We start from the raw sequence: 10,000 nt of genomic DNA on the forward strand, positions 1-10,000 counted from the left end.
GAAGTGTAGAAGTGTAGAACTGCAGAAGTGTAGAAGTGTAGAAGTGTAGAACTGCAGAAGTGTAGAAGTGTAGAACTGCAGAAGTGTAGAACTGCAGAAGTGTAGAAGTGTAGAACTGCAGAAGTGTAGAAGTGTAGAACTGCAGAAGTGTAGAACTGCAGAAGTGCAGAAGTGTAGAAGTGTAGAACTGCAGAAGTGTAGAAGTGTAGAACTGCAGAAGTGTAGAACTGCAGAAGTGTAGAACTGCAGAAGTGCAGAAGTGTAGAAGTGTAGAACTGCAGAAGTGTAGAAGTGTAGAACTGCAGAAGTGCAGAACTGCAGAAGTGCAGAAGTGTAGAAGTGTAGAACTGCAGAAGTGTAGAACTGCAGAAGTGCAGAAGTGTAGAACTGCAGAAGTGTAGAAGTGCAGAAGTGCAGAAGTGTAGAACTGCAGAACTGCAGAAGTGCAGAAGTGCAGAAGTGTAGAAGTGTAGAACTGCAGAAGTGCAGAAGTGCAGAAGTGCAGAAGTGTAGAAGTGTAGAACTGCAGAAGTGCAGAAGTGCAGAAGTGCAGAAGTGTAGAAGTGCAGAAGTGTAGAAGTGTAGAAGTGCAGAAGTGCAGAAGTGTAGAAGTGTAGAACTGCAGAAGTGTAGAAGTATAGAACTGTAGAACTGCAGAAGTGCAGAAGTGTAGAAGTGTAGAAGTGTAGAACTGTAGAACTGCAGAAGTGCAGAAGTGTAGAAGTGCAGAAGTGTAGAAGTGTAGAAGTGTAGAACTGCAGAAGTGTAGAAGTATAGAACTGTAGAACTGCAGAAGTGCAGAAGTGCAGAAGTGTAGAAGTGTAGAAGTGTAGAACTGTAGAACTGCAGAAGTGCAGAAGTGTAGAAGTGCAGAAGTGCAGAAGTGTAGAAGTGTAGAACTGCAGAAGTGTAGAAGTATAGAACTGTAGAACTGCAGAAGTGCAGAAGTGTAGAAGTGTAGAAGTGTAGAACTGTAGAACTGCAGAAGTGCAGAAGTGTAGAACTGCAGAAGTGCAGAAGTGCAGAAGTGCAGAAGTGTAGAAGTGTAGAACTGCAGAAGTGTAGAACTGCAGAAGTGCAGAAGTGCAGAAGTGTAGAAGTGTAGAACTGCAGAAGTGTAGAAGTATAGAACTGTAGAACTGCAGAAGTGCAGAAGTGTAGAAGTGTAGAAGTGTAGAACTGTAGAACTGCAGAAGTGCAGAAGTGTAGAAGTGTAGAAGTGTAGAACTGTAGAACTGCAGAAGTGCAGAAGTGTAGAAGTGTAGAACTGCAGAAGTGCAGAAGTGTAGAAGTGTAGAAGTGTAGAACTGCAGAAGTGTAGAAGTGTAGAAGTGTAGAAGTGTAGAAGTGCAGAAGTGTAGAACTGTAGAACTGTAGAACTGCAGAAGTGCAGAAGTGTAGAAGTGTAGAAGTGTAGAACTGTAGAACTGCAGAAGTGCAGAAGTGTAGAAGTGTAGAACTGCAGAAGTGCAGAAGTGTAGAAGTGTAGAAGTGTAGAACTGTAGAACTGCAGAAGTGCAGAAGTGTAGAAGTGTAGAAGTGTAGAACTGTAGAACTGTAGAACTGCAGAAGTGCAGAAGTGTAGAAGTGTAGAAGTGTAGAACTGTAGAACTGCAGAAGTGCAGAAGTGTAGAAGTGTAGAACTGCAGAAGTGCAGAAGTGTAGAAGTGTAGAAGTGTAGAAGTGTAGAACTGCAGAAGTGTAGAAGTGCAGAAGTGCAGAAGTGTAGAAGTGTAGAACTGCAGAAGTGCAGAACTGCAGAACTGCAGAAGTGTAGAAGTGCAGAAGTGTAGAACTGCTGAACCCAGACTAACAGCTCTACTCCACTGCTTTACTGTATGTGAACAGGTGTGAGTTCTGAGGTCATTTCCTGTGTGTGTTTTGTTCCCAGGTTGCCGAGTCGGGTGGACGGGACGGGTTTCGTGGTTTACGACGGCGCCGTGTTCTACAACAAAGAACGGACTCGCAACATCGTGAAGTACGACCTGAGGACCCGCATCAAGAGCGGAGAGGCCATCATCACCAACGCCAACTACCACGACACCTCCCCGTACCGCTGGGGGGGCAAGTCCGACATTGACCTGGCCGTGGACGAACATGGCCTGTGGGTCATTTACGCTACGGAGGCCAACAATGGACGACTGGTGGTCAGCCAGGTAGGGGGGAGAGAGAGAGAGAGAGAGAGAGAGAGAGAGAGAGAGAGTAGAGTCACAGTAATAATCCGTTTTTGTTTTTTTTCTGTAATCTGATTGGTCGCGGTCCTTGTCTGCTGCCACTGTGTGCTGTGATCTGATTGGCAATAGCCACTGAGTGCTGTAATCTGATTGGCTGAGTGTCTCCTTCTGCTAAAATCTGATTGGCTGAGTGCCCGTGAGTGCTGTAATGTGATTGGCCGGGGTGTTTATGGTGCAGGTCAACCCTTACACTCTGCGGTTCGAGGGCACGTGGCAGACCAGCTTCGAGAAGCGGATGGCGTCGGACGCGTTCGTGGCGTGCGGGGTGCTGTACGCCGTGCGCTCGGTGTACCAGGACGACGACAGCGAGGCCGGGGGAGACCTCATCCTGTACGCCTACGACACCCGGCGCGACTCCGAGCGGCCCGTCCACATCCCCTTCCCCAACCCCTACCAGCACATCTCCTCCATCAGCTACAACCCCCGAGACAACCAGCTGTACGTCTGGAACAACTACAACGTCCTGAGATACCAGCTGGAGTTCAGCCCTGCTCAGCCCACCAACGGTAACCAGGCCTGTTAATACAGACAGAGGACTGGAAGTGTGTGTGTGTGTGTGTGTGTGTGTGTGTGTGTGTGTGTGTGTGTGTGTGTGTTTCTGCAGTATTTATATTGTATCTCTCTCTCTCTCTCTCTCTCTCTCTCAGAGCCCCTCTCCACCCCTCTCCTCTCCTCCTCCCTCTCTCCACTCTCCTCCACTGTTTTTCTGGCCTTCAGCCCCTCGCCCCCTCCCTCCGTGACATTTAACCCTGCCGGGGCGATCAACCGGGCTCCAGCTGGACGGCCCTTCACCGCCACCGTCCCGGTCACTGTCCGGCCACGCCACACACACACTCACACACACACTCCTCACACACGCATGTGCGAGGGTCGTGTCAGCAGAGGAGTCCAGTGGCCCCCAACACACAGAGGAGAGACGGTGGAGAGACCCTGCCCTAAAGGATCCCTCGGTAAGGATGTGTGGGCTTCAGTGTGTATTTCACAGAGAGGAGCCCTTAGGATCATTCAACTGTTTAACAATAGAGATAGTACCCTAAAGGATCCTTTGGTTAGTTAGTGTGGGTATATAACTGTATAACAGTAGAGATAGTACCCTAAAGGATCCTTTGGTTAGTTAGTGTGGGTATATAACTGTATAACAGTAGAGATAGTACCCTAAAGGATCCTTTGGTTAGTTAGTGTGGGTATATAACTGTATAACAGTAGAGATAGTACCCTAAAGGATCCTTTGGTTAGTTAGTGTGGGTATATAACTGTATAACAGTAGAGATAGTACCCTAAAGGATCCTTTGGTTAGTTAGTGTGGGTATATAACTGTATAACAGTAGAGATAGTACCCTAAAGGATCCTTTGGTTAGTTAGTGTGGGTATATAACTGTATAACAGTAGAGATAGTACCCTAAAGGATCCTTTGTTTAGTTTGTGTGGGTATATAACTGTATAACAGTAGAGATAGCACCCTAAAGGATGATTCGATTAGTGAGTGTGTGTATAAAACTGTTTAACGGTAGTGATGGATGCTCTAAAGTATGTATCAGTTAGTTATTGGGGGTATATAACATTTTTTTATAATAGAGATAGTGCCCTAAAGGATTGTTTGGTTAGTGAGTGTGGGTATATAACTGTATAACAATATAGTTAGTGCCCTAAATAATCAGTTGGTTAGTGAGTGTGGGTATATAACTGTATAACAATAGAGACAGAACCCTAAATAATCGTTTGGTTAGTGAGTGTGGGTATATAACTGTTTACAATAGAGACAGAACCCTAAATAATCGTTTGGTTAGTGAGTGTGGGTATATAACTGTTTAAGAAAAGAGATAGAACCCTAAAGAATTGTTTGGTTAGTTCGTGTGGGTATATAATATTTTTAGAACGTGAACTGGTTAACAATCGATATCCTGCCCTAAAGGATCCTTTGGTTAGTTAGTGTGGGTATATAACTGTATAACAGTAGAGATAGTGCCCTAAAGAATCGTTTGGTTAGTGAGTGTGGGTATGTAACGTTTTAAGAATAGAAATCATTCTCTAAAGGATTGTTTGGTTAGGAAGTTTGGGTATATAATGTTTTTAACAGTAGAAGCAGTGCCTTAAAGGATCACTTTGGCTGAAAGTATATAAATGTTTAGGAATATAGATAGATACCCTAAGGAATGGAGCTGTTAGTCTTTGTGGGTATATGAGTAATGTTTTGAACAGTAGAGGCAGGGCCCTGAATGGTCGCTCAGTTAGTCAGTGTGGATATATAACTGCTTAACAATCAGCACAGTACCATAAAGGATAACTTGGTGGGTGGAGGAATCGCGTCCTAAGGGATGTCTAACAACAGAGAGCGCGCCCCAAAGCAGCGGTTCTTGAACCTTGGGTATCCGTAGCTTTATCCCTGTGTGATAGAGTTGGGTTTGAGTTGGATTACTGGTTTGAGAACCCCCTGCCTTAAAGGATCAAAGAGAGAGAGAGAGAGAGAGAGAGAGAGAGAGAGAGAGAGAGAGACTGTGTGTATGTAACAGTGTTACAAGAAAGTGTTTATGGTGTTTTCGTCTTCAGCTGTTCATAAAATTGCAGTCTGGTGTCCTCTGAATGAACTTGCCTGGAGAGAAAAAAGAGAGAGGGAGCAAGCGAGAGAGAGAGAGAGAGAGAGAGAGAGAGAGATGTAGGAGGGAAGCAGGAGATAGCAACAGTGAGATTACAGAGTGGGTGTTCACATACACACAGAGCCAGGGGAGATCAGAGCCACCCCCATCAGCACCATCACTATGGAGATCACAGTCGGGTGGATTTTAATTGAAGTGGCGGCCTGTGTGTGAGCGCGAGAGAGAGAGACAGAAAGAGAGAGCGAGAGACATTGCTGATCTGCTGCACTCTGAATGAACCATATTTCAAACTTTACTTCTATAACCGTGGTCACAGCAGACGGCTACTGGAGGGATCGGAGAGTTGACTGACCAGCTAACATTAGACGGCTAACAGAATTCCACCCATATTTTCAAATTCTCTGTATAAGCCAGTGTCTGAGTGTAAAATTGAGCTTTATTGTAGAAAAACACCCATAAAGTTTTTATATTGGTGAGGAATGTATAATATAATACAGCCAACAAAGGACCCTTTGGTTAGTTTGTGTGGGTATATAATTGTTTAACAATAGAGATAGAACCCTAAAGGATTGTTTGTTTAGTGAGTGTGGGTATAGAACTGTTTAACAGTAAAGATAGTGCCCTAAAGAATCGTTTGGTTAGTGAGTGTGGGTATATAACGTTTTTAACAATATAGATAGTGCCCTTAATAATCATTTGGTTAGTTTGTGTGGGTATATAATTGTTTAACAATAGAGATAGAACCCTAAAGAATCGTTTAGTTAGTGAGTGTGGGTATATAACGTTTTTTACAATAGAAATCATTCCCTAAAGGATTGTTTGGTTAGTTTGTGTGGGTATATAACTGTTTAACACTAGAGATAGAACCCTAAAAATTTATTTGGTTAGTTTGTGTGGGTATATAACTGTTTAACACTAGAGATAGAACCCTAAAAATTTATTTGGTTAGTTTGTGTGGGTATATAACTGTTTAACACTAGAGATAGAACCCTAAAAATTTATTTGGTTAGTTTGTGTGGTTTCTGAAGGAATCGGATAGTTGACTGACCAGCTAACATTAGACGGCTAACAGAGAATTCCACCCATATTTTCGAATTCTCTGTAAAAGCCAGCGTCTGAGTGGGGTTGGGTGTAAAATTGAGCTTTATTGTAGAGAAACACCCATAAAGTTTTTTATAGTGGTGGGGAATGTATAATATAATACAGCCCATAAATTATTTACTATCCAAACTCACCAGTGCAGCTACAAGACGAGTCTTCTGAGTTTTATATGGAGTGATGATGATGGTGATGATGATGATGAAGGTAAAATAGTGAATAGAGAATCTGAACTAATGCAGTTTTCTTTAGGGACTACTTTCTGTAGCCGGACTACACCCTGCAGCATGTATCCCTCCACCATTTTAATGATCTGATTTTAAAAGCAGGTTCTAGAGCCGAACTCTTCTCAGAACTCTGGTAGAACCGTGTCTCAGGCATCAGGCAGCGTCTTCATCACCATTAGGTGGAAGAACTTCTCCGGTGCTTCAGGAAGGAACTGTAGTGTGAGCCTAGTGTAATAGATTCTCTGCACTTGTTCTTAAGATACAGGATACGTTAACGAGGGACTGGACTGAGATGCGGTGACTGTAAAGACCTCAGCATATGATTTACTATATCATTTGCATACTCATCAAACCATTCAGTGACCCCTCCTGATTTGTGGATGAAGAGATTGTCATCCTAAAAGCCAGAGTATGCCTTCTGTACCCGCAGTGTCTGTTGCCAACCTTTAAACGTGTTGGTGGGTGAATAGCGGTTTGGGCAGCCGCCTCGTGGGAGTAGCTGAGTCCAGTGATTGGTGTTCATGTTTACATAACAGCCAAGAAATATGATTCTATATTTATAGGACTGATCATGATCACACTTACTGACTGCAGGCTTTTAGCCACAGTTGTCAGCGCTGTTTACTGGTGCTCTTCCCATAGATAGACAAATACGTAGAGGTTATTGTAAGGCAGGTTTACTCTTTAACAGTCATAAATGATAAAGTTGATGACAGTGATGAAGTGAGTGTTTGGATATAACTGTGTAACAGTAGAGTTAGTGCCCTGAAGGATTGTTCAGTTAGTGAGTGTGGGTATATATAGTGAGTGTGGGTATATAAAGGATCGTTCAGTTAGTGAGTGTGGGTATATAATTGTTTAACATTAGAGTTAGTGCCCTAAAGGATCATTCAGTTAGTGAGTGTGGGTATATAAAGGATTGTTCAGTTAGTGAGTGTGGGTATATATAGTGAGTGTGGGTATATAAAGGATCGTTCTGTTAGTGAGTGTTTGTATATAACTGTTTAACAGTAGAGATAGTGCCCTGAAGGATTGTTTGTTTAATTTGTGTGGGTATATAACTGTTTAACAGTAGAGATAGTGCCCTAAAGGATTGTTCAGTTAGTTAATGTGGTTATATAACAATAGAAACAATAGAAACAGTGCGTTAAAGGCACGTTCTGTTAGTGAGTGTGGGCATATATAGTGAGTATGGGTATATAAAGGATCGTTCTGTTAGTAAGTGTGGGTATATATAGTAAGTGTGAGTACATAAAGGCTTGTTTGATTAGTGACTGTGGGTGTATAACTTTTTAACAATAGAAAAAGTACTGTAAAGGGTCGTCCGGTTAGTGAGTGTGGGCATATGTAGTAAATGTGGGTATATTAAGAAGCGTTCTGTTAGTGAGTGTGGGTATATAACTCTTTAACAAAATAAAAACTACCCTAAGGGATCGTTCTGTTAGTGAGTGTGTGTATATAACTCTTTAACAAAATAAAAACTACCCTAAGGGATCGTTCTGTTAGTGAGTGTGGGTATATAACTCTTTAACAAAATAAAAACTACCCTAAGGGATCGTTCTGTTAGTGAGTGTGTGTATATAACTCTTTAACAATAGAGAAAGTACCCTAAAGAATAATTCGGTTACTGAGTGTGGGTATATAAAGGATTGTTTGGTTAGTGAGTGTGGGTATACAACTGTTTAACGGTAGATATAGTGCCCTAAAGGATCGTTCAGTCAGTGATGTATGGGTATATAACTGTGTAATTATATAGATATGTGTTAACAGTTGATATAGTGCCCCAAAGGATCACTAGGTTAGAAATAGGGCCCTAAAGGCTCACTTGGCTAGTTAGCAATCAGTCTACAATAGGCAGCCAAAGTCTTTGTATGGTGCTCCAGTGCTGGTTTCGCTGGTTGACCAGCACTCCTGCATTCAAAACCTAAAGTGGTTTATGTTGGGCTGTGGTGACCTTCTAATTAAATTGTACTTTTTAGTATAAATGTTAAAGCGAGCTGGCCCCAGAATGGAGCCCTGCGGAACCTCATTAATAGTGTCCAGGAAATGGTGTCCTATTAGTAAGATAACTATTGAACTCACTGACTGAGAAGGATTAGCAGATGTATATTTATTAAAGATCCAAAAATGATTGGCAGACAAGAATGCTTAGTATTTCAAATATTAGAAATGTATTTAGGGGTGTGTCGGGCTGCTGTGTCAGCCTATAAGGTGAGAGATAGCAGCCCTGGTGGTAAGACTGCGCACTGGATGATCTGAAATAAAGGATAACTTAAAGGCCTATGAATAAGAACCTGATTCATACTCTCTCTCTGCCTCTCTCTCAGGTATCGCCTCCTATCACTGCATGGCTGATGAAGTGGTGTGGAACCCGCGTGGTCCTGACCTCAGTAACTGTACATCACCCTGGGTCAGCCAGGTCGCGCAGAAGGTCAGTGTGGGCCACAGGCCAACATGCAGAGCATCCGAAATGAGGGCCTAACAAAGGCTGCTTTTTTGCTATTGGACTTGTTTACTTTCTATTGAAATGCTTTGATAATTATGAGAATTGGAATTCTGCTCAGACCTCACATCTGAACTTTCACCAAAAAGCAGAGAAGTCAAGCAAAGATACACAGAAAGTTTGACTGTTAGTAGTTTGTTGTTTGCTTTACCCTCACCACCTAGAACTTCCTCCAAGACGCATGAAGCTCTGACCTGTGTCTGACCAGTCTGGGGATCTGGCTAGGATTGTATTTGGAGCTTGTTGGGCAGTGTAGAGTATATAGTCTATATATACGGGGTTTAGTCCCTCCCTGCTGGAAAAACCAGCTTCATGCTGGTCTGGTACTGGTTTGACCAACATTTCAGTGTGGGAAATGCAATATACAGACTACTGGTATATGGTGGGTCTCATCTTCCACTGTATCTTCTCAAACTGGTGCTAACACTGGCTAGCGCCGCCCACGTTATGTCATGGAGGAAGCGGAGGGGCCATCCTACCAACCCCTTGGACTCCCGGTCACTGACGGTTGGCTGTGGCATCACTGTTCTTCGTAACCTATATGGACACAAGTATTGGGACAACTGCTCATTCATTGTTTTATCTCAGATCAAGGTTATTAAAAAGAGAAAGAATGTCTCTGCTGTCCAGGGAAGAAGGAGGAGCATTGCTGTGAGGATTTGGTTGCATTCAGCAACAAGAGAGTTAATGAGGTCAGGATGTTGGATGATGATGATGATGATGATCACCACACCACCTCATCATCTCCAACTCACTCAAAGAACAGGATGGAGCTCCACCACCATCATTCCAGAGAACACAGCTCCTCCACTGCTCCACAGCTCCTCAATGCTGGGGGTCTTTATACCCCTCTAGTCCACGCCTGGCATTATTAAGCAGCATGGAGCCAATAGGTGTCCACAAACATTTGGACATATAGTGTAGTGTGTCATTTATCTCATATCTACTAATGATACTACTCTCTCTCTCTCTCTTTCTCTCTCGCTCTCTCTCTCTCGCTCTCTGCTGTAGATAAAGAGTGGGGAGAATGCAGCCCATATTGCTGCTGTGCTCGTCAATCACACTCGAGGGCATGTCTATGCCGGTGATGTCACTTCCTCTGTGCGCCTGATGGAGCAGCTACTGGACATCCTGGACTCGCAGCTGCAGGCCCTGCGGCCGGCCAATAAGGACTCAGCTGCTCGCAACTATAATAAAGTATATGCGCCTTTACACACTATACTGCATTTAATTACTGTAATTATACTGTATAATTCATATCAGATCACATAAAAATGAATATAATACATCAAATAATAGAATTATCATTCTTTAATATATGTAGAATATCCTTATTGTATGAAA

General features: G+C 43.0%; 1 protein-coding gene across 2 annotated transcripts in view; it reads left to right on the forward strand.

Moving 5' to 3' along the window:
• LOC140535664 (adhesion G protein-coupled receptor L1-like) overlaps positions 1-10,000 on the forward strand; it is a 70,924-nt gene that overhangs the window by 40,652 nt on the left and 20,272 nt on the right. For both annotated transcript variants that reach the window (XM_072657087.1, XM_072657088.1), the window contains exons 6-10: positions 1,892-2,156; positions 2,413-2,740; positions 2,882-3,184; positions 8,481-8,584; positions 9,668-9,853. In XM_072657087.1, coding sequence (XP_072513188.1) covers positions 1,892-2,156; positions 2,413-2,740; positions 2,882-3,184; positions 8,481-8,584; positions 9,668-9,853 — 1,186 coding nt within the window. The remainder of the gene's footprint in view (positions 1-1,891; positions 2,157-2,412; positions 2,741-2,881; positions 3,185-8,480; positions 8,585-9,667; positions 9,854-10,000) is intronic.

The sequence above is a fragment of the Salminus brasiliensis genome, chromosome 15 (genome assembly GCF_030463535.1).
Source record: "Salminus brasiliensis chromosome 15, fSalBra1.hap2, whole genome shotgun sequence".
NCBI lineage: Eukaryota > Metazoa > Chordata > Actinopteri > Characiformes > Bryconidae > Salminus > Salminus brasiliensis.